Source organism: Suricata suricatta, chromosome 8 (assembly GCF_006229205.1).
Source record: "Suricata suricatta isolate VVHF042 chromosome 8, meerkat_22Aug2017_6uvM2_HiC, whole genome shotgun sequence".
Lineage (NCBI taxonomy): Eukaryota > Metazoa > Chordata > Mammalia > Carnivora > Herpestidae > Suricata > Suricata suricatta.
In genome coordinates, this window is record NC_043707.1 from 113,598,598 (window position 1) to 113,626,303 (window position 27,706).

Genomic DNA, 27,706 nt, shown 5'->3' on the forward strand with positions numbered 1-27,706 from the left:
ACTGACCAGGCCCGACCCTGCTTAGCTTCCGAGATCAGACGAGGTCGGGCGCTTTCAGGGTGGTATGGCCGTAGACTTCCGTTCTGTTCTCACAGGGTTCCAGCAAGACAGGTCTAGCTGGAAGATTAGATTGTCTTAATCTAAAAAACAGCTTTCCGGGGCACCTGGGTGGCTCAGTCGGTTAAAGTGTCTGACTTTGGCTTAGGTCTGATCTCATAGTTCATGGGTTCAAGACCCGCATTGGGCTCTGTGCTGACAGCTCAGAGCCTGGAGCCTGCTTTGGATTCTGTGTCTCCCTCTCTTTCTGCCCCTCCCCTGCTCATTCGCTGTCACTCTCTGTCTCTCAAAAATAAATAAATGTTAAAAAAACAAAACAAAACAACAACTTTCCCTGTGTCTGTCTTTCCACCAGGGCTTAGTGTAGTGGAGCTTGAGTGTCTGAGGCTAATACCAGGAGTTTGATCCCGTCCGTGTTAATGTTTGCATTTAAAAGGCATTATCCATTTCCCTGTTTTTCATCTCCCAGGAAACACTGGCAAACTTGGAAAGACAGATCTATGCTTTTGAAGGGAGCTACCTGGAAGACACTCAGATGTACGGCAATATCATTCGGGGCTGGGATCGGTACCTGACCAACCAGAAGTGAGTGTCAGAAGCCTGTGGGGTTTGTATTTAGCAATATTTGTTTTTAGGACTATCTGTGCTCTTGGTTGCAACTTTGCAGGGAGGCAGTAGCAGAGTGCTGGTGTGGAAAGCAGTGTGGGGTCAAACTTAGACACTGGCTCAGTCACGTCCACACGGAGTAATTGTGGACAAATCCTACATCTGGGAAGCAGGGAAAGCCAGACCTGTGGTACAGGCTTGTGTGAGGCGTAAATGGAATGCAGCACGTGACGGTACCTTCCATATCCCTTTATTAGTGTTTTCCATGTTTTAGTCAGTCATGAGCGTCACCTCTGCAATATTTGCCACACCTGTGTGCTAACCATACCACCATTTGTGGAGTAATGGTGTTCTTGAAAACTCACTAAGCTTTTTAAAAATTTTCGGGCTTGAAATGTTTCCAATTGAAATAGGACACTGCACCCTTGATACCCTTCACCTGCATTCATTGCTTGTTAACATGTTGCCACCTCTCCTTTTCTCTCTTTTTTCCCCTAATGTATATAAACATTCACACATCTGTATCTATTCCTAAAAGTTTTTAAAATTTTGATATAATCACAGACACACAGGAAGTTGCTGAAATATCAGAGAGGTCCGTGATCTCTTCATTCAGTTTTCCCCAATGGCTGGGTTTTATGTAACTACAGTACACTAGCAACCCAGGAAACGGACATGGGTACAATGTATGTGGGTAGTTCTGGCATTGTGTGTAGATTCCTGTAACCCCCCGCTGCGGTCCAGATCCAGAAGTATTTCATTGATGGGCAGATTTGCCTATCGCTACCCCTTTATTTGTATTAAAAAAAATTATTTATTTTTGAGACAGAACAAGGGAGTGGCAAAGAGAGAGGGGGACACAGAATCTGAAGCAGGCTCCAGGCTCTGAGCTTTTATCACAGAGCTCCATGTGGGGCTCGAACCCACAAACTGTGAGATCATAACCTGAGCCGAAATCAGATGCTTAACCGACTGAGCCACCCAGGCGCCTCCTCGCTACCTTTTATAGTTCTACCTTCCCTTTCCTCTGTTCTGTTTGTTCTGTTTTGCTAGCCATTCAAGCGGCTCTCATGACACTGCCGCTAATTATGTCAGCAGTTCCCACCACAGTTAACCACACGCAGAAGCTCCGCGTTGCGTTAATAGTATCATCCCCCACAGCCTCCATTCACATTCCCCTCCTTGTCCCCAACACGCTTTGCTGCCCTCGCTTTGATCCAGGCACTTTTCATGTATTGTACTTGGCTGTTAGGCCTCTAAAGAGACATGTCTCTTTATTGTATTTGGCTGTTAGGTCTCTCAATATAAGAGACTCTCCTACCTCATTTAGTGGTGAAGTTGTTGTTGATGACACTGTCTTGCAGAATGTCCCAATTCCAGATTTTTCTCTCTACGACTCATGAAGAATCCTTTAGATGTTTTTGGAGGAAAATGCTTTGTGTGCCTCGTGGGTCATTTACCTCTGTTTTACTGGGGGACACATAAAATCAGATTGTCCCATTATCGGTACTGGGAAGTCTGAGCATATGAGTTCTCTGTTGTTAAAAATTCACTTTTTATGTCCGTAATTCATTAGTACTTTGGAGGTTACACTTACACATGTGTGAGTAGATTGCTGCTCCACGTTTTTATTCAGCGATTTTAGTACCTATTGTTGATTTTTGCTTGAATCACTTAATATACTGCTGATTCAAATTTTATTTTTTGTGAACACGCCTTGCATTTGGAAAGACGGATCTTCCCTACTTCTCTCCCTTTCATTCCCTAGACTTTTCTCTTTAGTATCACTGTAGACCCATGGATTGAAAAAAAAATCAGTGTATTAGAATCTAGTACTGTCGCTATTTCATTGTAGAGGTTTATTTTTTACCATAAACTTACTGAGATACATGCAGAGAATTGCACACATCATAAATGCACAGCTTAGTGACTTTTCACAGAGCAAACACACCCATCATTATCCCCTTTGAGGGCCTACTTGGTCCCAAATGGGGCCAGAGAGAGCCTCCTCATGCTGATGCCTTTGTCCTTTTGCCATGATCCGATCTGTCCCTGAGCATTTTGTTCCTTTCTGTCCCAGTCAGAGGTCTCAGACTCCCCTTTTCCTTATCCCAGAACTGATACCAGCCCTTTCTTTGAGGAATCCTGGCTTGTTCTTTAATTTTTTTAAAATGAAGCTTCTCTGATAGAAACATTTCATATCAGTGGTCTGTGCTAGTTGTTTTGAATAAGTTAAAAGTAAATACATATTAAAGTGAAAATGGTTGCCAACCACTGAAGTCTGTGTGTCCCTCCGTGGAGCACCTGTCACATGTTGGAAGCCATTGCTGTCTCGTCAGCTTAACGGACTCATTGGTCAATCCACGTTGACCAAACGGAGGCATTCCGCCCGGAGGTTGCCTCTCTTCTGTCTAAGAGAGACCATGAGAGAGTCCCTTCCATCTTTCCTCCAGGGCCATCCTCAGCTTGCTGCTTACGAAGTTTCTTGTGTGTGTTTTAGAAACTCCAATAGCAAAAACGATCGAAGGAACCGGAAGTTTAAGGAAGCTGAGCGTCTCTTCAGTAAATCCTCAGTTACTTCAGCAGCTGTAAGTGAGATGGGGGGGATCTTTCTGTGGCCCCTCGTTGAGGAAAACCGCGGTTCAGTGTCTGCGAGGTTTCCCTTTCCCTGCTGCCCGAGTGCTCTCCTGAGGGCTGTGATAATTGTTCTAGTAACTGGTGGTTTTCTGTCTTTTAGGCAGTAAGTGCATTGGCTGGAGTTCAGGATCAGCTCATTGAAAAGAGTAAGTATTTATTTATTTTTTCCTATTTTATTTATTTTTAAGCCACAGTAGCCCTTAATATTTAACTCCTCTCCAACTGTATGTCTGAAGACTACATCTCTTACACTTTTGTTTCCTCTTTCCGGAAGATAAGAACCCTTTTGAGTCTCCTTAAACCGTCTTTTTGTTTATTTGATTGTTCCTTTGTTTTTTGAAGAAGAAACCACCTTGCCCCTCCTGCCTCTTCTGTCATGCAGAGGTTGACTTCAGCTGCTCCAAGACGCAAAGACAGGTCTTCACCACTTACAGGTGTTAGGGAATTTTTTTTTTTTAACTTAAAAAGAAAACCTTTTATCATGGAAAATTTCAGATGAATCTGATAAGTCTCCATGTTCGCAGTTTACTAATTCTTAGGAAAATCCGACCCTGTGAACAGAATGTACCTGTGTGTTCTTAAATCTAAAACAGAGATAGTGTTTGCTTTGTAAAGAAACTGTATCCTTCAACGAATGTACAGTCTCGTTCTGTCTTGATGTCCAGTGATGGGACGTATAGATCTATACATTCATCTTTCCAGGTCAGACTCAATGTAGTTGTATTGAACACTCTGCCTGTGCATTGAATCCCCCGAACCATAACCTGCTTTTTGTGCTGTGGCTGTGTGCTTCTTTCAGAAGGTGTATCTTGTGGGATCCAGTGCTCATGTCTGCACTGGGCCAGTGATTTGGAGGAAAAGGGATTTTAGTAGTTTGGGAATCAGAACTCTGCCATGCCTTTGATTATTACCTCTGTGTACAGATTCCTAAATATCTAGAAAATTCTAGAAAATGTCTTGAGTCTTTGCCACTCAGGTTTCCAAGCTCAAACATCTTATCTAAGATGGAACTGTTCTGTTAACTTCAAAACTTGTCTGCCCAATTTTTTCTGTTAAGAGTACCTCTATTCCCCCTCGTTCAAATCTCTGTAGGCATCTTTGGCTCCTTTCTGCCGATCTAAATAATGATACCAAGTCCTTTTGATTTTTCTTTCGCTAGGGCTTAAATAAGTTAAATCCTGCTTCTTTTTAGTTAATGTCACTTCTAAGACGGAGAGCTGGTATTTTCTGATTTCTGAAGTCACAAGACTGGTTAGGAAGCACCCTGGACCTCGCTGCTGTGAATGGAGCTGGGGTGATTACCGGCTGCTCACTTTTCACAAGAGTCCCTAGTCCTCCTCCTGGCTTAGTGGATAGTTCAGCATCTGGCCCTGTCGTACGTCCTGGCCACACAAGTACACACCCAGGTCCCCGTGAAGGAGTGACTCAATGCCACTGCTTGCAGAAGCTTGGTGAGACCGGCACTTTCGTATTAATGACTTTCAGAAACACACGCAGGCCATGCAATCCCCCCAGAACTTCCCCTGGAATTGGGCCACAGCCCTGGCATATAGCCTGTGGGTATTCCTTGGGCTTCCCTCTCAAGTTGCACTTGATGAATTGGATGTTGGTCCTGTTAAATGTGCCACTGTATTTTTTGTAATAGGACGTTGCAGATGTTTATCATCATCACTGATTATTATGTCTTCTAGAACTAGTTGATTTCCCCCAACAACTAGTTGGATTTTACTGAAAAGCTGATAATGGACGGTTTATTTGTATAGGCGCTAAAATGTTCAAAGTCAAACGAGTGGTTCTCCTCTGCAAAGCAAGTCCGTGCTTACAGCATGCGTTCTGAGAATGAGTGTTAGCACTGCATCCGGCTTACCGACGTCTTCTGTTCTCCTTTGTTTTACTCGTCTCATTTTAAATTTGTTGTATTGGATTTTATTACACGAATCTTGGTAAGCTGCTTCAGCTTCTTTTTGGAATAGGGAATCACATGAATACTGGAGTCCATCAATCCAGATGGTCAGAGCCCCTTTAAACTAATTCTTTTGTGTTCTGTCTCACCACCTGTCATTACCATTTCCTCCTGCTATTTCCTTAAAAAAATTTTTTTAAATATTTATTTGTTTTTGAGAGAGAGAGAGAGAGAGAGAGAGAGAGGGAGAGAGAGAGAGACAGAGCATGAACAGGGGAGGAGCAGAAAGAGAGGGAGACACAGAATCCGAAGCAGGCTCCAGGCTCCGAGCTGTCAGCACAGAGCCTGACACGGGGCTCAGACTCATGAGCCGCGAGACCATGATCTGAGCTGACGGGGGACACCTCACCAACTCAGCCACCCAGGACCCCTACTCCTGCCATTTCTTAAGAGTTTATTTCCATCTTGATTTTTTGTAGTCAACTACAGTGTGTCTGAGTATGAATTTTTTAATGATCTGGCTTGGGTTTCGTTGGACTTCTTGAAACTGTAGCTTGGTATTTTTCATCAGTTCTGGAAAATTCCCAGTATTCTTTAGGTGCTGCATTTGCTGCATGCTGTCTCCCCTCTTCTCTCCCACTCTACTTAACTGTATGTTAAACTTACTCATTTTATCCTGTATGTCTTTTATTAGGTCTTCTGTGTCTTCTTTCTCTGTCTCTGGGCTGCCTGCCAGTTCGCTAATTCTCCTTTCATTTGAGGCTGACTTGCTGTTAAACCTTTCCTTGATTTTAAGTTTTTTATTACATTTTTAATTTGCAGAAATTCCAAATAATTATTTCTAAAATCTGCTATGTAATTTTTTCAGTAGCTTTCCCTGCAATTATTTTTAAACTTGTCTTTCATTTCTGTAAGCCGAGCAAGCCTGCTTGTACATTCTTTGTTTCATTTTGTACATTCTGTGTTTACTGTGTAATTCCGTGGGGGCGCCTGGGTGGCTCAGTCCGTTGAACGTCTGACTCTTGATTTTGACTCAGGTCATGATTGCAGGGTCATGGGATCGAGCCCCACACTGGGCTCTGCACTAAGCGTGGAGCCTGCTTAAGATTCTCTGTCTCTCCCTCTCTGCCCGCTTGTGTGCATGCATGTTCTCTCTCAAAAATAAAATAATAATAATAGTTCCAATCTGCGAAGTATTTTTTAAAATTTATTTTAATTATTTTTTATTTTTGAGAGAGGGACGTACAGAGAGAGAGGGAAAGAGGGAGACAACAGAATTTGAAGTAGGCTCCAGGCTCTGAGCTGTCAGCACAGAGCCCAACACAGGACTCAAACCCAGGAGCTGTGAGATCTTGACCTGAGCCAAAGTCACATGCTTAACTGACTGAGCCACCCACGCGCCCTAACTGTGAAGTCTTTAAAGACCTGCTTCTGTTGTAAGTTCTTTCCCCGTGTGCCTACTTATCTTTGATGGCATGCTGCTCGTGGTAGAATAATTTGAGAGTGAGGATGAAGGTACCGCCTCCCGAAGGGTTTATGTTGTCTTCTGATGGGTGGTTGGATCACATTTTATTACATTTTTAGTTTGCAGAAATTCGACCTGGCTGAATTTTTTTTAATGTTTATTTATCTTTGAGAGATACAGAGTATGAGTGCGGAAGGGGAAGAGAAAGAGGGAGTCACAGAATGTGAAGAGTCTCCAGGCTCTTAGGTGTCAGCACAGAGTCCCATGTGGGGCTCGAACTCACAAACTGAGATCATGACCTGAGCCAAGGTCGGATGCTTAACAGACTGAGCCACCCAGGCGCCCCAAGCCAGGCGATTCAAACCAAGCTTTCATTCCATGAGGGGAAAGGTCTGCTTTGTCTTTTGTACTTTTTCCTTTGTATAGAAGCTCTCCAATGTCTCCCAATTTCTATATAACAAACCTTGTGGAATGAGTCCTATATTCTTGATTTTTGATGATGATGAAGTGAACATTTTTTTGTCTTTTATATATTGAGTTGCCCATTCTTAGATCTCAAGGATTTTGGAGTTTTGGGCTTTGGGCATTTTGTTTCCAAAGCATACTGAAATTTTTCTTTAAAAATGCATTACTTTTGGGGGCTCCTGGGTGACTCGGTTTAAGCATCTGATTCGTGCTTCCTGCTCAGATCATGATCTCACAGTTCGTGAGATCAAGCCCCACATTGGGCTCTGCCCTGGGAGCAAGAGCTGGCTTGGGATTTTCTCTCTTTCTGCCCCCCCCCCAAATGTTTTAAAAATGCATTACTCTGGGGCCTCTGGATGGCTCAGTTATTTCAGCATCCAACTTTGGTTCAGGTCATGATCTCATGTTTTGTGAGTTTGAGCCCCGCATTGGGCTCTGGGGCTCTGTGCTGACAGCGCAGAGCCTGGAGCCTGCTTCAGATTCTGTGTTTCCCTCTCTCTCTGCCCCTCACCCACTTGCATTCTCTCATTCTCTCTCTCTCTCTCTCTCTCTCTCTCTAGGGAAAAAAAAGTAAACTTAAAAAAAAACAATAATGCATTGCTTTTCTGCTTCCTTGGGCTTACTAGCCAAACTAGAATGATGGAATGGATTAGCATGGTCCCCAAGGGGAATTTGATGCAGATTAGTGAAGCATTGTGTGTTTTTGTAAAAAGAATAAAAGAAAAGCAGGCAGATCATATCCAGTTTCCTTTAAAGGATCAGTGCAGTTGATACTGTTTGTTTTATCAGACTCTTCTGAAGGTTTCATCAAACCATATCTCCCCTGAGCGCTTGCATCAGTCCAGTGGAGAAGTAGAGGGCCGCATGAAGCATTGTTTTGGATTATCTTGCTTGCCTCCTTTCAAGTGTTTGTGCTGAATAGAAGTTGGTGCCCTCGCACTGTTCAGTAGGTGTTTCTATTGTTGTTGTTTTCGTAAGCAGAGTGTCTCATTTGTAGGCTTATTACATTTAATCAAAATCTGGCATTCTTTTTTTTTAAATTTTTAATATTTTTAGAGCGTGAGCAGGGGCAGAGGGAGAGAGAGAGAGGAAATCTCAATCTCTGTGCTTAGCACAGAGCCTGAGGCGGGCCTCCATCCCACAACCCTGGGATCATGACCTTGAGCTGAAATCAAGAGTCAAATACTCAATCGACTGAGCCACCCAGGCCCCCCAAAATCATTCTTTACTCGAAAAACAAGCTGCCTACTTCTATGTCGGTGAGAAACAAACCGCTGTCTTTTCCTGGTGACAGCATCACAGGGTTGACTGACTGCTGCTGTCCTTGGGGGTGCTGTAACCCACCCCTTTTGCCCTCACTCCTCCCCTGCTTCTGGGAGCCCAGAAAAGACCATTTTTCTTACTCTGTGGTGGCACTTTGCATTTTAACAGTGTTTAGTCTCCCTGGCTACAGTCCCTATTCGAAACCACTTGTAGCCTGATAATCCTAAAACATGGGCTTCTACAGAGAACTCAGTAAATAATCATTGTTTGATGTCACTTCTCTGTTTAGAAATGCTCAATGACTTCTCCGTATGTCCCGCTAACAACGATTTTATGGCGAATTGTCTGTTGTGCAGCATTGGGCTTGCATATTCATGGCTCTCCAGGATATTGAGATTTGAACACTCCCTGTGTTCCAGACACTATGCAAATGCTTGCATTATCTCCTTTATTCCTTAAAGCTCCTTCTTAGGGACAGGTATCGATTATAGACTCCTTGACAGTAGAGAATACTGCCATAGTTCCAGTGTCTACCCCAGGCTGTGTCCCCAGAGATAGTACAGAGAAGGATCCTGTTTTACGGATGGAGAAACAGCGTCTGAAAGGTTAGGCAACAAGTCAGATCTCTTAACCATCACCTCCTACTGTTTCCCTAGGTCTGATCCCTAAATCTGACACTCAGGGCTCTTTTTTTGTTTTTCTTTTTTTGAGTTTATTTATTTATTTTGAGAGAGAGAGAGAGAGAGAGAGAGAGAGAGAAAGAAATCCCAAGCAGGCTCCGTGCTGTCAGCGCGGTGAGCCTCAAACTCATGAACCATGAGATCATAACCTGAGCCAAAACCAAGCGTTGGATGCTTAACCGACGGAGCCACCCAGGCACCCCACAGTCATGGCTCTTCTTAACCTGTCTTCTCATTTCTCAAGGTGTCTGCTCAAGCGATGTCCGATTCATTCACCCCCAGTGTACCTTATGTTTTGTCACCACTGCACTTTTGCCTGTGCTTTTTTTTTTGCACTTACTTTGGCTTCTCATTTTTCAAGGCCCAGTTTAAGTTCCACCCCCTAACCCACTCTTTCTTCTCTGGCTCCCATGGAACTTACTATCCACCTCAGCCCTTCAGGACATCGGTTACTGCCCGGGATGTTACCTCTTCAGAGAGGTAACACAGGTGGGTTCTCTATTCACAAGGCTTTGATTTGACTTTCATTCTTTTGTATGTGTTTGCACAGGGGTGCTTACAGAATATGACCCACTGACCCGTTTACTCCGGACTCCCAGAGCAACTGGTCCAAAATGAGTAAACAGCTGTTTTGCCCAGCTTTTTTCTTTAAAAAAAGCTTTGCTACTTCTTTTTTTTAAGTTTATTTTATTACTTATCTTGAGAGAGAGAGCGTGATTTCATAGGAGAGGCAGAGAGAGGAGAGCGAGAGTCTCAAGCAGGCTTTGCACTCAAAATGCAAAACCCAGTGCAGGACTCTAACTTATGACCTGTGAGATCATGAGCTGAGCCATAATTAAGAGCCCGATGCTTGGGGCGCCTGGGTGGCTCAGTCAGTTGAGCATCTGGCTTCGGCTCAGGTCATGATCTGGCAGTTTGTGGGTTTGAACCTTGTGTCGGGTTTTGTGCTGACGGCTAGCTCAGAGCCTGGAGCCTGTCTTCGGATTCTGTGTCTCCCTCTCTCTCTGACCCTCCTCTGCTCACGCTCTCTCTCTCTCAAAAATAAATAAAACATTAAAGAAAAAAAGAGTCCAACACTTAACTGGCTGAGCCACCCAGGCGCCCCCATTCATGTCCTTTAATAGAATCGCAACATTGGCAAAGTTGGCTCTAACTTGCCCTTCTTACTTGTCTGCCACTTTTTTAGATGGTCTTGCTCTCCCAGTGCCCAGCCCCTACTCAGTCAGTCCTGTGCTCCCTCTGTCATCTGGTCCGTGATCCAGAGCTTCTGTGGCCTCCTGTCCCAGCAGCCCATGCCCACCCTGACCAGCACCTCCTCCGCTTGCAGTTTGAGAGATGGTGTTTTTTACCTAAATACAAATAGGACTGACTCTAGGAGAAGAAGGCTGTCCTAATCATCCTTCCCCATTTTAGACACATCTTTTTAGATTTCATTGGCTTTTTTTTTTAATTAGAAAAGTCATATATTCAGATTGTACCAAGTCAAACTATTTAGAGGTGAATATGAAACTGGTTAATTACCTCGTGTTCTTCTTCAGCCCCAACTTTCTGAGGTAATCAATGTTAATAGCTTAACGCTATTCCTAACACATCTGTCTGCGCGTGCACACACACACACAGATGCAGACTCACAGAGTTGGGGATTTTTTTTTAACTTGGAACTTTAAATCTGTACATAAAGAAGATTTTTTTTTTTTTAAGAAAAAGTTGAATCTCCCAGTGCATATTATCTGCCGTTTCACTTCTCACATGCACTCCTGCGGGCTGAGTGCATGGAGAGCGAGGCAGTAGAGTCATGATGAAGAGGGTGGGCTTTGGAGCCAGATTGTCATTGAGCGTGAGTCCCGAACCTTCACCTTATTAGCTGTGTGGCCTTGGGCAGGTTTCTTAACCTCTAGCCTCAGTTTCCGTCTCTGTCAAATGGTCATTATGGTCGTAGAGGTTTCTGTGAAGGGTGTGGGTATGATGGACTTCAAGTACAGAGGGAGCACCTGGGTGACTCAGTTACGCATCCAACTCTTGATATTGGCTCAGGTCACGATCTCACAGTGTGAGATCGAGCACCACGTTGGGCTCTGTGCCAACAGGGTAGAGCCTGTTGGGATTCTCTCTCTCCTCTCTCTGCCTCTCTGCACCCCTCCACTTGCGCTGTCTCTCTCCAAATAAATAAATAAATAAAAATAAAAAATTTTTAAAGAAAGTGTGTAGAACAGTGCCTGGCTTATAGTAGGGACTGTGTTAGCTATTGTTACAATCTCACATTCTTTTTATTTTTTTAATTTTATTATTATTATTTAAAATATTTTTAAAATGTTTTTTATTTATTTTTGGGAGAGAGAGACAACACGAGCAGGGGAGGGGCAGAGAGAGAGGGAGACACAGAATTCGAAGCAGGCTCCAGGCTCTGAGCTGTCAGCACAGAGCCCAACACGGGGCTCGAACCCACAAACCATGAGATCATGACCTGAGCCAAAGCCAGATGCTCAACCGATTGAGCCACCCAGGCGACCCTTTTTTATTTTTTTATCATTATTTTTAATATTTATTTTGAAGAAGAGAGACAGCACAAGCAGGGGAGGGGCAGAGAAAGAGGGAGACACAGAATCTGAAGCAGGCTTCAGGCTCTGAGCTGTCAGCACAGAGCCTGACGCAGGGCTCGAATCCATGAACCGAGAGATCATGACCTGAGCCCAAGTGGGATGCTTAACCAACTGAGCCACCCACACACCCCTCGCGTTCTTTTTGAAAGCTGAAAACTACCCCACTGGCTGGTTGTGCCGCCTCTGTTGGCGAGAATTCACATGGTCCCCATTTTTCCCACTGTAAACAATGTTGCAGTAAACTTCCTTGTCTGCCTGCTTTTTTGTAATGGACTTTTTATTTCTACGGGAGAGCGCCCCAAAACTGGCACTACTGTGTCAGAGGGTGATTTTCATGAATATAGCACCGTTACTTTCTGTGGTATGGTGGGAAATGTATATATTTGGTGCTTGTCCCCTGTTCTGGCACACAGCTCCCTTGGTATCTACAGCGTGATAAGAATGCCTGGCATGTGGGGGCCTCGGTGCCTCAGTTGGTTGAACATCCAACTCTTAATTTTGGCTCAGGTCGTGATCTCACAGGTCATGGGATTGAGCCCCGAGTTGGTCTCTGCACTGACAGTGGAGTCAGCCTGGGATTCTCTGCCTCCTCCCCTTTTGTTCCCCTCCCACTTGGACATGTATGTGCTCTGTCTCTTTCTCTTTCTAATAAATAAGTTAAGAAAAAGAATGACTAGCATGTAAAAGACATTGTTTTAAGGTTTATTTATTTATTTTTGAGAGAGAGGAAGCAGGGGAAGAGCAGAGAGAGAGTGAGACAGAAGATCTGAAGTGGGCGCCACACTGTCAGCACAGAGCCCCGTGTGGGGCTTGAACTCACAAAGCCATGAGATCATGACCTGAGCCGAAGTTGGACCCTTATCAGACTGAGCCACCCAGGTGCCCCCAAAAGAAATTTGTGTTTGCTAATGGAGATGACTGATGGCTGGGGGCCCCTAGAGAGCTCCAGGATGGGGGCTTACTACCCCCAGACCTCGAAGAGAAGGGAGAGCAGAGGGGTGAGTTAGTCACCAGGGGCCAACAACTGACTTAATCATAATTGCATAATGAAGTTTCCATCAAGCCCCTAAACTGTGGAGCTGTCTTTGGAGGATGAAGTGAGGCACTGACTGGGTAGGAGGCCCAGAGGAGGCACGGGGGGTGCCTTGCCCTATGCGTCTCTTCTGTTTGGCTGCTCGTGAGCTGCATTCTTTATACTAGAGCATTTATAGTAAGTAAACCATGTGCCTGAGTCCATGGGGCTATTGCAGCAAATTACAGAACGTGAGGAAGGGGTTTAAGGTACCCCTGACTTCTAGCTGGTTGGTCAGAAGTGGGAGGCCTGGAACTTGGGACTGGTGTTTGAAGTGGGGACACTCTTACGGGCTTGAACCCTTAACCTGTGGGTCTGCCCTAACTCTGGTAGTTAGTGTCACAATGGAACCCAGTGTTGGTGTCTGGAGAAGCAGGGGACTGGATTTTGGTTTTGGGAAACACCCTAGGCTTTCCAAAAAGAGGATCGCCATTTATATTCCTAAAGGCAGAGCTTGGGAAAGCCTGCTGTAAATATTCTTGGGTGAAGTACATGGAAAAGTGAATTTAAATGTTTATCAAAGTGAATTTTTGAATCGAGACTGATGAAGACTGAAAAATACCACCCCCTGTGTATCCATCCCACAGGCCCCAAATCATCAAAACCTGATCAGTGCCCTGTCCATACCACCCCTCACTTCCACCCCCTGTGTTACATTGAAAATCCTAAACATACCATTTTTCTTCTACACATGTTTCAGTGTGTATCTCCAAATGATAGTTTTTTTTTTTGTTTTAATTGTGGTAACAACACACACACACACACACACACACAAAAACACAGATTTTTTTTTTTTTAAGTAGGCTCCATGCCCAACTTGGGACTTGAACTCCTGACCTGAGAATAAGAGTCACATGGTCTACTGGGTGCGCCACACAGATTTTCTTTTTAATTAAAAAAATTTTTTTTTTCGAGAGAGAGGATGTGAGTTGGGAAGGGGAAGAGAGAAGTGTGGAGAGAGGATCCAAAGTGGGCTCTGTGCTGACAGCAGAGGGCCGGAGGGGGCTTGAACTCACAAACTGTGAGATCCTGACCTGGGCGGAAGCCAGGTGCTTAGCAGACTGAGCCACCCTGGCGCCCCTAGATTTGTGAGTGCCTGGTACAGTGTTGTCATGCTGAAGCTTCCTGCTCCCCATTTCTCCCTCCCCCTGGCGGCTGCCATTCTACTCTCTGCTTCTGAGAGTTTGACTATTTGTCACCTCGCGGAAACAGAATCATGCAGTGCTTGTCCTTCTGGGACTGGTTTCCTTCACTTAGTGTGACATCCTCCTGCTTCATCAGCCTTGAAGCGTGTGACAGGGTTTCCTGCTTTGTCTCAAGGCACAATACTATATCCCACTGTATGGATATGTCACATTTCTTTATCCACGTGTTCATCCATTGACGCACCTGGTGGGTTGTTTCCACAGGTTGGGTAATGTAAATAATGCTTGGGAGTGCAGGTGTCTCTTCTAAATCCTGATTTCAGTTCTTCTGGTTAAATACCCAGAAGGAGGATTCCTAGATTATACGGTAGCTCTGTAAATGACAGGCTCTTAACACTATAATCACACCACGGAAAAAAAACAAAAACCCAGAACAGAACATGTACGAGTATTACATTTCTTTGTAATGCTGAATACTATTGCATTATACGGATATACCACATTTTAAAAAACTTTTTTTTAACGTATATTCATTTTTGAGAGAGAGAGAGAGAAGCAGGGCATGAGTGGGGGAGAGGCCAAAAGAGAGGGAGACACAGAATCCAAAGGAGGCTCCAGGCTCTGAGCTGTCAGCACAGTCCAACGGCGGTGCTCGAAGCCACAGACTTGCAAGGTCATGACCTGAGCTGAAGTCGGATGCACAACCAACTGAGCCACCCAGGTGCCCCAAGGAGACCCCACATTTTATTTAGACGTTCATCAGTTACTGGTCGCATGGCTACTATGAGTAATACTGCTGTGAATGTTCATGACAAGTTGTGCATGAACCTGTGTTCATTCCTCTTGGGCATATACCTAGGAATGGAATTGCTGGATCATTTGGGAACTCGATCCTTCACCTTTGGTGGGACTGCCAAACTGTTTCCAACGTGGCTACACAATTTTCTGTTCCCCTTAGCAGTAGGGTTCCAGTGTCTCCACATCCTCACCAACACTTATTAGGGTTTATCCTCCTGCTATCTCTGTGGTTTTGATGTACATTTTCCTAATGGCTAATGAGGTTGAGCACCTTTCCACGTGCTTATTGACCATCTGTGTATCTTCTTTTGAGAAATGTATGCAGATCCTTTGCTGATTTTTTAAATTTGGCTTTCTATCTTTTTATTATTGAGTTCTAAGGGTTCTTTATATATTCTAGATATGAGACCTTATCAGATTTTTAAAATTTTTTTTTAATTTTTTAAATTTTTGAGAGACAGAGAGAGCACGAGCTGGGGAGGGTCAGAAAGAGAGGGAGACACAGATTTCGAAATAGGCTCCAGGCTCCGAGCTAGCTCTTAGCACAGAGCCCGCTGTGGGGCTCGAACCCACGAACCACAAGATCATGACCTGAGCCGAAGCCAGAAGCACAACCGACTGAGCCACCCAGGTGCCGCTCAGATTTTTTTTTAATGTTTATTTATTTTTGAGATAGAGTATATGAGTGGAGGAGGGGCAGAGAAAGAAGGAGACACAATCTGAAGCAGGTTCCAGGCTCTGAGCTGTCAAGCACAGACACAAACCGGGGCTCAAACCCAAAAACCGTGAGATTGTAACCTGAGGCGAAGTCAGATGTTTAACCGACTAAGCCACCCAGGTGTCCTGGCCTTTTCGGATTTGGTGTATGTGCTTGACTAAAGAGCCAGGGGGCGAAGCCACCGCCTGCAGGATTGTGACCGGATGCCTCTAGAGCCAGTGTGGGGAGCCTCTTGTCCCAGGACACGGGGTGCAACCAGAAAGGGGCTGCTCCCTTGCCCATCACACAGTGTATGTTCCTGGGGAACCTGGGGCTAACCCAGCCGCAGACCACCCATTTGTGGGTTGGGGTTTCGTTCCCAGCAGAGCACCTCCCTCGCTACTGTCTACTGCCCTCAGCATAAGGGTTTGTGAAAAGGAGTAGAAACCAAAAACATGGTCTTATCACATATATGAATTGCAAACATTCCTCCCATTCTGTGAATTGTTTTCTTGGAATATTGTATGTAGGAGTTTTATATAAATAATGTAGTTCAGTTTACATTTTTTTTCTTGTAGTGCTTCCTTTTGTGGTCCTATCTAAGAAACCATTTGCTTAATCAGATGAGTGCTAACAGTTTTAATTTTGGGCTCTGACTTACATTTAGGCCTACATGTGATACATTTTGAGTTAAGTTTGGTGTTTGGTGTGAGATAGGGCTCCAATTTCCCTCTTTCCTTCGTGGATGGCCACTTGTCCCAGCATTATGTAGCACACGGGTGTGCTTTCTTCATTGAATTGCCTTGTCCCCCATGCAAGTCACTGGGCTGTAAATGTAAATATTTATAACTGGACCTTGCATTCTTTTGATCTGTAGGTCTCTTATGCCGGCACCCCACAGTCCTGGTTCCTGTAGTTTTTGGGTAGTAAGTTCTGATGTTTGCTTGCTAATTTTTATATGAAATCGGTTTTACGCACCATGGGAGCACAGTTCTTTCACTGTGCTTTCTCTGGCTTCATGGTCTTCGAGCTCCCTCTTCTGTTGCTCTCCGGAAGTTTTCAAAAGTAGGGTTTCATGATTTCTGAGATCTGGTTCCCTTTCTCCCTTTCCGCTCTTTTGGGACCATCTCTTTCTTTTCTTGTGCCCATGTACTTCTCAACTCGAAATCCCTTCCCAACAGTTTATAATACAGAGATATAAAAGGAAGAAAACTGGGGTCTAGGCCTGCTGTCCACAAGACCCCTCATGGCAGTTTTTATAGATGGTGTACAAAAAATAAATATGGGGTGCTGGGGTGGCTCAGTCGGTTGAGCGTCTGACCTCGGCTCAGGTCATGATGTCACAGTTCATGGGTTTAAGACCCCGCGCTGGGCTCTGTGCTGACAGCTCAGAGCCTGGAGCCTCCTTCAGATTCTATGTGTGTGTCTCTCTCTCTGCCCCTCCCCCGCTGCAGATCTGTCTCTCTCAAAAATAAATGTTTTTTTAAAAAGCTAAAAAAATAAATACAAATTTAAAACAAGAAACCGTGTACATACTTAGGAGCCTTTAATAGTTTAGTAAAGTGGAAGTATTCTTCCATCCTTATTTATTAAAATAGGTTTCAAGAAATTCCTTTCAGGAAAAAAAACAAAGGTATACATTTGCCAGAGTATATACAATTATTCTTAAAAGTGTGTATTTATGGGGCGCCCTGGTGGCTCAGTTGGTTAAACGTCCGACTGTTGATTTTGGCTCAGGTCCTGATCTCATGGTTTGTGAGTTTGAGCCCTGCATTAGTCTGTACTGACAGCACGGAGCCAGCTTGGGATTCCCTCTCCAGTTCTCTGTCTCTCTGTCTCTCTCTCAAAACAAACAAACAAACAAACAAATAAATGTTTAAACAGTGTGTGTTTATGCAGAATGGTTTTGGATTTGCTTACTTAATATATATAAAGGATGTTTTAAAATTGAGAATATGTGTCAGCTGAAGAATATTATTACCACTTTATTTATTTTTAAAGTTTATTTAGAGAGAGAGAGAGAGAGAGAGAGAGACAGTTGGGGAGGGACAGAGAGAGAGAGAGAGAGAATTTTAAGCAGGCTCTGCACTGTCAGCATGGAGCCCGATGCAGGGCTCAAACTCATGAACCATGAGATCATGAGCCAAAACCAAGCGCCAGATGCTTAACCAACTGAGCCATCCAGGTGCCCCTTATTACATTTTTAAAATACTATTATTAAGACTTCTTAGAGTAATGGGGCTCTTGCCCTCTTGAGCCCCCTTTCTTTTTATTCATTTAGTTTGAGACTGAGAGCAAGAGTTCAAGCTGGGGTGGGGAGAGGGCAGAGGAAGATGGGGAGAGAATCTTAGGCAGGCTCCACACTGTCAGAGCAGAGTCTGATGCTGGAACCCAACAAGATCATGACCTGAGCTGAAACGAGTCGGACGCCTAACTGAGCCACCCTGAGCCCTCTTTCTTTTTTTGTTTTAATTTATTAATTTTTTGAGAGATAGAGTGAGACAGCATGAGCAGGGAGGGTCAGAGAGAAAAGGAGACACAGAATGCAAAGCAGGCTTCAGTCTCTGAGCTAGTTGTCAGCACAGTGCCCGACATGGGGCTCGAACCCACCAACTGTGAGATTATGACCTGAGCTGAAGTCGGATGCTTAACCGACTGAACCACTCAGGAGCCTCCCTCCTCCCCCGAGCCCTCTTTCTTGATAGACAGGATTCCTATACGGTTTGGGGAAGGGACCCAGGCTTCTTGTATAATTTATTGATCCCATTAGTGGATTCTCTGTCTAAATAACTCCTGGTTATAGGGGCCCATCTCCCAGAGGTGCTTAGAAAGGCTGCTTCTGGTTACAGTGTCCTGGATGACTTCTAGTTCAGGAACGCTGGTAACTTTGATGCTTTGACCGTCCGTATCTTCTCTGTCGGCAAGGATTTTCCTGGCAGCTAGAATGGCTGGTCCCTGAGGATAGGAAATAGTCTCTTTCTCTGTGTATCAGTGCTCCGAAGCACCTTGCCTGGCTGCTGGACAGCATGCCTGAGGGGTGCTGACCTGGCTTCCGGGACCTGTGCTTATTCCCTCCAGGGGAGCCGGGAAGCGGGACGGAAAGCGATACTTCTCCAGACTTCCACAATCAGGAAAATGAGCCGAGCCAGGAGGACCCCGAGGATCTGGACGGATCTGTGCAGGGAGTGAAGCCTCAGAAGGCTGCTTCTTCTACTTCCTCAGGGAATCATCACAGCAGCCATAAAAAACGAAAGAATAAAAACCGGCACAGGTCAGTGGCAGGGGCCTCCCCTCCCCGCTCGCCCTTGCCCCCCAACCCCAGCCCCCAACTCTTCAGGATTGGTGCCCACTTTCTGTTGCAGATGGGAAGAGATTGCTTTGGTCCAAATGAAATAGAAGTTTTCTCCAGGGGAGGAAGCGGTGGGCATTTAGAGTAACATGAAGGAAGACATCCTTCTTACTGTTCCAAGTGTAGAATTTCATTCTGTAAAACCTTTGTTTAAGGCAGCGAATTTGGAATCCTTTTAGAAGAGCAAAAGGGGAAGTAGATATGTTCCATGTAACAGTATTTGGAAAATGCCACTAGGACATGTCAGGAAGCTGGAAAAGTGGAGAAAGTGTTTTGCTCTTAATCCCAGTCCCTGCCTACACTTATTCCCTTGGGCATGGGAGAGCTGATCTGACATGCTTTTTTTTCTCTTTAAATACAAGTTTTCTGGTTGCTTATGATTTCTGTCATGTGGCTCTTTAATATGGTGATTTCAGATATTAGAGAGGAGTAATATAAAGGCTCTAAGATATGCGAGTGCCTTTCTAGATAATGTATGTCCACTGTGTATGTGGGGTGGCGGTGTCTTGGTTTCTTTTGTTTTTACAGTGTGTAATCAGAGAGGTATGAAGTCAGGTGTCACCCAGAGAAAATTAGAGCATTCACTCCGCCTGGGGTTTGTATGATAATCCATGGGGCCTCTTAACTCAGATAACTGGAAATGAAACAGCCGCGCTCAGAGAGGGTAACGGCTTAGTTTCTAGAGTGTTGCCCTGCCCTCAGACCTTCTTCTGGGAAGCATGAAAACCAGGTATCCACAGGCTGGCTTTTGTTTTGCCCCTTTTGGAGCCTGCATATATATATTTAATGTTTTTATTTGTTTTTGAGAGAGACAGAGACAGAGTATGAGAGGCAGAGACAGAGCATGAGCAGGGGAGGGGCAGAGAGAGAGGGAGACACAGACTCTGAAGCAGGCTCCAGGCTCTGAGCTGTCAGCACAGAGCCCAACGTGGGGCTCGAACTCACGGACTCAAGATCATGACCTGAACTGAAGTCAAGAGCTTAACCAAGCGAGCCATGCTGGCCCCGCAGGTGCCTGCTATTGAGATGAAAGGGGAAGAGCAGGAAGAGGTGGAGTTCCCTGTCCTCCAGGGTGCTTCTGGGCCGGGTTGTTCCACAAAATTGGAGGACGTTCCTTCACACACCGAGGCAGTCACATTGTTAGCTTCCTGGTTATGGCACATGGGGATGATGTAGAATGAACTTAAATCGGTTTAAGCCCCCTAGGCATCAGTTGATTCTTGGATTCTTTTAAGAATTTTTCCTGTCGATGGTGGTGGTGGATTTTTAGGCTTTAGAAATCGTATTTGCTCCAGATAGTGACTCAAGACTGCTGCTCAGCACTTTCCTGCAAACCAAAAATCACTATGCCAATCTCGTAACTGCAGTAACAAATAGCAAAACTTGCTTATCTTTTTGTGTGTGTAAGGTTATGGGCTACAGAGTCACTGTGGTAGGCCTAATGCTAGCTGATCACAAACAGTAGCGGGGAGCCATGATCTTTTTTAGAGAGCACGTGGGCAGGGGAGGGATGAGGGGTGGGTAGGGGGAGAGTGAGAATCTTAAACAGGCTCCATGCTCAGTGCAGAGCCTGATGCAGGACTTGATCCCATGTCCCTGGGATCATGACCTGAGCAGAAATCAAAAGAATCGGATGCTCAACCAACTGAGCCCCCCCAGCCCCCCCGATGGAATTACACTCTTAAAAAATATTTTTTTAATTGTCTAGGTAATTAAACGCCATGCTTTGTGTTGCTTTTATTAAATTTACTCCAGTGTCATTTTAAAGTAATTAACTCTTTTCTATTGCATAGTGTCTAGAGTAGGGGGAAAATTCCTTGGAAGTTTCTGGGATTTTTTTCCATTCATGACCCAAAAGATAGCTCCAGTTAATTGTAGGTAGTCTTTCCCTTAAAAACATTTTTTTTTCCTGTTTTTTATTTATTTTTGAGAGACAGAGAGAGATAGCACGAGCAGGGGAGGGTCAGAGAGAGAGGGAGATACAGAATCTGAAGCAGGCTCCAGGCTTTGAGCTGTCAGCACAGAGCCCGATGCGGGACTCGAACTCATGAACCGCGAGATCATGACCTGAGCCAAAGCCGGATGCTTAACTGATTGAGCCACCCAGGCGCCCCAGTCCTTCTTTTTATTTAATGCCATGATCAGCTGACCGATAAAAGGGAATTAAGCATGAACTTCACTTTCCTCCTGCAGATTTCTAGTAGATTTCCATAGGAACAGCATTTCTTCTGCCATTTTTCGTAAATCCTAGGATTTATAAAGGGCTTTGATGTTAGTTATTGCTTTCAGCCGTTTGTCATCCTCCTGGTTTGACATCTGGCCGATCTCATCCCTTTGGCTGTAGGCGCTTACCTGCCCCCGGGGAGCTGAGTGGAGCTGATTTGCCTTCTTTCTGTGTAAACAGGGTCAAAGCACCGGAGTGGCATCTCAGCAGCCAGTTAAGTTCTTAGATTCTTACCGTCTTCGGTCAGGAAGTGTCCAGACCCCTTATCCCCTGACTAATGTCTGCCCGGGTGGGGTTCGGGGTAGAGCACTCTGTATACATTTGCACGTTTGCACACCGAACGGTACTTGTTTCTCCCCCCATCGTGCCGCCCCGCCCCCCACGTATTCAGATGAAGCCAGTCAGATGCCTGGGCACCCACTGTGTGCCAGGGGCTATCTAGTGGTAAGTAAAGCAAGGCAGAAATAAATAGGGAACTTTAGCAAAAAGGAATAACTGTTGGATTTGTCCCCCTTAGGAATATGAACATTTATCAAATGATTTTCAGCATTCACCAATGATCACCTTGTTCTGAATTCTTACATTTTACGTAACATCTGAACAGTAAGTCCCAGTGGCTGTAAGGAAAAAGTTGGAATACTAACCTACAGCTGCTCTTACAGGTTTTTACTAGTAGACAAGACCCTACAACTCTCCCAGGTAGTTTGCAGAGTTTCATTAGGTGGGTGCAGTCTACTTTAATTTGCAAGCAAAATGAAGTTAGGCCGAGGGTTAGGTTCTGATAGTTCCTGGTTGGTACACCGTGTACCCGTTCCCAGATGCCGTGAGTGACACGGCTGCATAAGGGATGCTGAAGTTATGCTGTGCTCCAGCTTCGCTCTTGCAAACATGGGCTAGGAGGAAAATACAGCATTTTGCATATTGCTCCAGCAACTACCTACAGTGTGAAGGGTGTCATGGCGGCCAAGGAGCTGGCATCCTGCTCAGGGTTCATGTTTGCTCTGGAGGTCTGCCCGGCCTGTGGCCCACGCAGCCACCTTCCCTGCACAGCTCCCTTGCAGATCCCTGGGGCTTGGGGGCTGCAGGGGCTTGGGGAGACTAGCTCATCTTTGTTTTAGTAGAGGGGCTGTCCGTTTGGGTGTTCTAAACCCTGGCTCTGCAGTGTCTGGAGCAGGCCTAGCACTGAGGTGATTCGCTTACCCTTTGGCCTCTAGGATGAATGCTGCAGAAAGAGGACCAGGTTCGCCGGCCACACCCCCAGCATAGAACTTGAGTTCCGAGTTGCAAAATGCTTTCTTTCTTAAAAGTGTATAACGTTTTTATCTCTTACACATTGGTCAGAGTATATTGCACTGAATTGTTAGTACTGTCCTCGAAGCACCTTTCATTATATGACTAAACCCTTCGCTCTATTTCTTCTAATGCCCTATTTATATCCTTCATGACAATTAGATATTTTACAAGTTCTAACTCTGAGTCTGGCAGCTAATAGAGGGCCTTACTCGCCTCCTTTCCTAATGAAATAACTTTTCCTTTCATAGTCTGTTCTGATACGAAATCCAGGAGGGAAGGGACTTTGCCAACTGCAAAATCTTGGGTGCTTTAATGTTTGAAACTTTATGGCTTACGATTCTGAAAGCTGATTTTGTTTCTACAAATCTTGCTAGGGTGGCTAATCGACTAATTTATTCAATTAGTATATTAATTTCTATTGCTTTCTTCCTTTCAAATGCTGCCCCTCAGCCCGTCTGGCATGTTTGATTATGACTTTGAGTAAGTTTGATTTGAATTAGTATTTGTGCTGTGTTGTTTAGTGTGTAGAGACCGATATGCCTTTTTGAGACCTTTCTAACCCGTAGTTTATCTGTTTAATTGTAGGTATGTATATTAGGTTAGGCTGGGAAGTTTTTTTTAAAAACAGAAAAACGTGATGGAGGTAACATTTTATTTAATAACTTAAGCAAAATTAAGTAAACTTCACTTTTATGCATTTTAATTTCTTTAAAAGTAGATAACCTTTACTTTAATTCACAATTTAAATTGATTTTCTGGCTTTGCTTCGTAAGGAGATTAATAGTTTAAGAACTCGTATTTTGCTTTGGAAAGATTTAAAAACTGAAATTTGTTTAATTTCTTTTGTGTTTCGTGTCCAGAAATACAAACTCCTAGTCTCTTTCCTGTTCTTAATCATTATGTGTCTCAGTGATGATCAGTGATCGTTACAGAGCTGACACATTAACATAGAGCATGCCTTCTTAATCCAATCTCTTTAACGCCTAGTTTTGAATAGTTTTAAATTTTTATGGCTTTCATAACTGCTGCATATTTCTTTTTGTCATCTAAGTTTGCCTTTTGGCAAGAGTATCTGCTTATGTTTTTAAATACTTGCTTAATAATATCTGGGTAAACAACTAAATATGACATAGTCTAATGAAGAATGTGGATTTTACTTAACCAAATAGTCTTTGTTATAGCTTTGCCCTATGCAGTAGCTGATTCCTGGCCTCTTTTTCTGTAAATTAAAATGCAAATATCTTTTATCTCTTCTATCACAGGATTGATCTGAAGTTAAACAAAAAACCACGAGCTGTAAGTATCAGCCAGATCATTTCAGAGAGGCTGGTGATTTTGTAGACGATTAGAACTCTGCGTTCATCCTCAGAGCCTGAGTGCTCCTGCTTGTGTGCGCGCGCTCGCTCTCTGGCTCGCTCTCTGGCTCTCACTCTCTCGGGTTATGGCTCCCATTTTGAAGGCTGCTGGGGTGTCCATCTGGGTACACTTCAACTTGTAGGTGTTACTTACTTTCTTTTGTATTTTGGATAGAGAAAGGGGCCACACATTTTTCCTGAAAAGTCCCTTTGATTAAAGAATCAATTAATACTAGGGATTGGTGGGGGGTTTTTTGTTTTTGTTTTTTGGTTTTTTCTTTCTTTGATTGGTGAGCTCAGGGGGCCTGATAAAGGCAGAATTGTTTCAGACCTTCTGTGGACTTGGGAGACAGGCCGTTTTCAGGTGTGAAGTATTGCCTGGTGCATTTGAAGTAGAATCTTTGGCTACAGAGCAAGCCCCTAGCAGGGTTCTTTATGAGTAAGGTGGTTTTTTTCTTCGGTTCAAGCTAATGTTCTGCTGAGAGTAAGCTGGGACTTTGTTTTTCTCTCTTCAGGACTATTAGAAGACTCGTTAGTGCAGAAGCTTCCAGGCTATAGAGCCCTGCTTCCCTTCTCCAACCTCACAAAGATAAATATCCCTCACCTGAGTGCGGGCCGTCCACCTCTGCTTTCCCAGACCCAGTGCCTGTGACTCTGAATCGTCCTGAACCGTGGTGACCAGTCATTTCTGTAAGACCACATTGCATCGTTTACTTTGTGTCATTTTTAGTAACAGAACTGCAAGAAGACCAGCCGTGGTTATAATTCCAGCAAGTCGCTAACTGTGCGTTTCTCCCTTCTTGGAATGAATGTCTCCCCCCACTCCCCCGGCCTGTCCCCACCCTGCCCCCCAAACTGGCTGGCACCAGCTTCTTCGTCTGTGAAACCTGTGGAGAAATGTTCTCCGGTTTTGTTTGATGCTGAAGTAGAACATAGGGCACAGCTCAGAAGGAGGCTGTAAATATCTGGCATTTTCGTTTTTTGTGTCTATTTTCTTATTTTTCTATGGTTTTTACCATCTTCTTTTCTTTTGGGACTTTTTGTAATGCCGTTGTACAGCTCAAAACTTCCTGCTGGTATATCTGATGATTCGCTTCCTGCAGTTGCCAATATTCTTAACAGAAAGTAATCTGGTTTGCCATAAATAAAATGGGAAACTTGGCTCTGGGTTTTTTTTTGTTTTTTTTTTTTTGTGCAGGGGAAAGGTAAAGAGTGTTTATTTAATAATTACCTATCTTAAATCTCTCTGCGTTGGAAGCAATTTCATATTCAAGGAATAGGAGAAGCTGAAAAGCCGAAGTTTAAATCAGTCCTTTTAAAATAGATATTTTTATTCTTTTATATAAATAAAATTTCACAGGTGTTGACTTCTCATGCTTTACTTTTAAACCCGAGATTGTTTTTTCACTTATTTTATTTATTCGTATCATGCCTTATGGAAATTTCTTTCTTCTCCCATTTTTCTCTCTTTGCCGGTTATCTGCCTGATTAAACATTTGCTCTAAAAATCATTAAGGCATAGGGAAAGGCTCCCGCTCACACCCAAAGCTGGTGATGCAGGGAGTTCTTGAGCAGAGGAAAGCCAGGATCCGCGAGAGCCGGCCGTGCGCAGAGCCCCTCCTCAGCAGGCTGGCTGTGCTGAGGACCTTCCTCTAGAGAGTGCTCGGCCTCGGCTGCTCACTGGAGCCACTTGGGGAGCTGAAAGACCTACCAATGCCTGCCCCTCCCCCCCCACACCCCGCCCCAGAGACTCTGACTGGGGTGCCGTCTAGTTTTGGGGGATTTCCTTCCAAAGAGTCCCTGGGATTCTGATAAGAAGCCGGGTTGTGAACCACTGCATTAGGAGTGTTTGACTGAAACCCTATGTTGCGAATCAGTCTATGGGATAAGATTTGGGGCCCTACCTTTCCTTTGATACTGTTTAGTCATAGTCCTTGACTTCTGCCCATATCTTTGTTAGAAAAAATATGTTCCATTGTGATAATATTGGTAGAGCTGAATGCGGATGGCGTCTGTTATCGAAATGAGTCTACCTTGTTGGATGTGCAAAAGCTTTCAGTCTTGTTCTCGAATAAACTTTTTTTTCTTTGACTCTGTGGCTAATTAGATGTCTCTGGCTGTGTCTTTGGTAACAGGGCTCCAGTGTCAGCATTTTTAAGAAAATAGTTTCTTCTATTTAGATTGTTCCTTCAAAAAAGAGAAAACAGCTGTAAAACAAAAGAGGGAACCAGAAGCTTTCTGTGTCCTCCTTTGTCAGTTTCTCTCTTTCCCGGAAGAGAGAAGTGGGGGTTCCTGCAGTTTTCATGACCCCCCAGGAAAAGCACACAGCAAACCTGAAAATATTTCTGACTCTCCTAGTTTGAATTTGCTGGAGACAGAATCGGATTGCGCTTTATTAAAAAGATGTATTATTTAGAAGCATAACCCGTGTATGTGAATACACACGTGTATATATAATCATGGTTAGAGGCAGACTGCTTCCTTTATACTTTAAAAAAAATTTTTTAATGCTTATTTATTTTTGAGAAAGAGAGAGAGAGATCACGAGCAGGGGAGGGGCGGAGAGAAAGGAAGACAGAGAATCCAAAGCAGGCTCTGAGCTGTCAGCACAAAGCCTGATGTGGGGCTCGAACCCATGAACAGTGAGATCATGACCTGAGCCAAAGTCAGACGCTCAACTTTCAGAACCACCTAGGCGCCCCTATACTTATTTTTCTCTGTAAAGTTTTAATCATTGATTGGGGGACCTCCCAGTTGTCCTGAAGGCTGGCCACAGACTGAAGAAACTTAAGTCCTGAGAGACTGCTTACGTTCTCCAGATCGGCAAGGCTTAGGGAAGAAACCCAAGAGATCCTGCTTCCCATGCTTGTGATATTTGTAACACTGCTTATTAACTCCGTTTGTCCAACAAACATACACCGGACCGGTGACCCCGGACCCAGAACAGCTGCCAGGACCCCTGAGTGGGGCTTCCAGACAGATCTTCACCAGGTTACTTGAGTTTATAATTGTATTTTGCCTTAGGCCTTTGCCTTGTCATCTCCACTTGGGAAGAGATTGTCCTTTTGCTTCTTTGGGTAGTTTACAAGACATTTTAAAAAACTCAGGCATTTGGTAGTTGTATTTTATGTCTCCTCCTGGGAGGACGGCGTGTGTACAGAGCTCGCTAGGGAGTCTCAAGTATGCTCTTCCACGGGCTGAGGGAATAGTTTGTTGAGACTCACAATGTTCTCAACAGCATCAGACCCACAAGTTGAAGATGGAGAGCAGGGGCAACCCAACCAAGTGAAAGCTGGAAAGCTCTTCGGGGCCTGAGGGAAGCGCTCCAAGTCCAGACCCGGCCCATACGAGCTGAGTGCACAGGTTTTCAGAGCCGGCGTGCGTGTCTTGGGTGCCTTCCGAGTGCTTTCACAAATTGAGCCCTTGGGTGCTCCAAAACACTCTGTAAATATTCCATAGAGAGTGTGGTCGACATCTTGACCCATACGGCGAACAAGGGAACTGAAATAAGTAGGAAAATGGCCAAACTTTTATTCTGACTGCTCTGCCCCTCAGCCTCACTCCAAATGACTGAGGCATTAATGACTACGTGTAAAAATGCACCTCTGAAGCAGTGTGGAGAGAGCACTCATGCTTCTTTGTGCCCGTGGACTCCCCCCCAGGACTGGAGTCCTCCTGGATGCCTGGGAGGTGGTGTGCACGGAAGACGCAGAGAGTGGGAGGGAATGGGGCTTCTCATTCCTGTGTTCATGTAAACGTTCTCGTATCTGAGTTTTCTAAGCGGTAAGCTTCATGATATGAAACCGTTTTCACTTTGTTTGGAAAACTGCTTCTGCAGAGTATAAGGTTTTTTTAGTGTTTTATTTTTATTTTTGAGAGAAAGAAAGAGAGACAGTGTGAGCAAGGGAGGGTCAGAGAGAGAGAGGGAGACACAGAATCTGAAGCAGGCTCCAGGCTCTGAGCTGTCAGCACAGAGCCCGACGCGGGGCTCGAACTCAGGAACCGCGAGGTCATGACCTGAGCCACCCAGGCGCCCCTGCAGAGTAAAAGTTTTCACTGCTAAGACAGGCGGTAGTGTGAATTCTGATCACAGCGCA

At 44.6% G+C, this 27,706-nt stretch overlaps 1 protein-coding gene across 6 annotated transcripts; it reads left to right on the plus strand.

The window, feature by feature from the left end:
* The first annotated feature begins 415 nt into the window (after nt 1–415).
* Nucleotides 416–25,712, plus strand: MEAF6 (MYST/Esa1 associated factor 6). Of its 6 annotated transcripts, XR_003911928.1 has the most exons (8): nt 417–642; nt 3,164–3,251; nt 3,401–3,446; nt 18,467–18,659; nt 22,705–22,734; nt 22,840–22,897; nt 23,517–23,550; nt 24,125–25,712. XR_003911928.1 is itself a non-coding variant. In XM_029948225.1 (7 exons), exons 1-7 carry the CDS (start codon nt 593–595, stop codon nt 24,131–24,133), a joined length of 450 nt encoding a protein of 149 aa, XP_029804085.1. In that variant the 5' UTR covers nt 419–592; the 3' UTR covers nt 24,134–25,712. The 6 variants fall into 6 exon arrangements, 4 of the variants coding, with proteins under 4 accessions (XP_029804089.1, XP_029804087.1, XP_029804085.1 ...); XM_029948225.1 differs by lacking the exon at nt 22,840–22,897 and having other exon boundaries at nt 419–642; XR_003911929.1 differs by lacking the exon at nt 22,705–22,734 and having other exon boundaries at nt 421–642.
* The last annotated feature ends 1,994 nt before the right edge of the window (nt 25,713–27,706 follow it).

What these genes read in the sequence shown, in the direction of transcription:
- MEAF6 (XM_029948225.1), top strand. Translation starts at nt 593, where the DNA reads ATGTACGGCAATATCATTCGGGGCTGGGATCGGTACCTGACCAACCAG. An exon ending in GGATCAGCTCATTGAAAAGA is followed by an intron (nt 3,447 to 18,466) that starts GTAAGTATTTAT and finishes TATTCCCTCCAG; the next exon opens with GGGAGCCGGGAAGCGGGACG. An exon ending in AAGAATAAAAACCGGCACAG is followed by an intron (nt 18,660 to 22,704) that starts GTCAGTGGCAGG and finishes GCTGCCCCTCAG; the next exon opens with CCCGTCTGGCATGTTTGATT.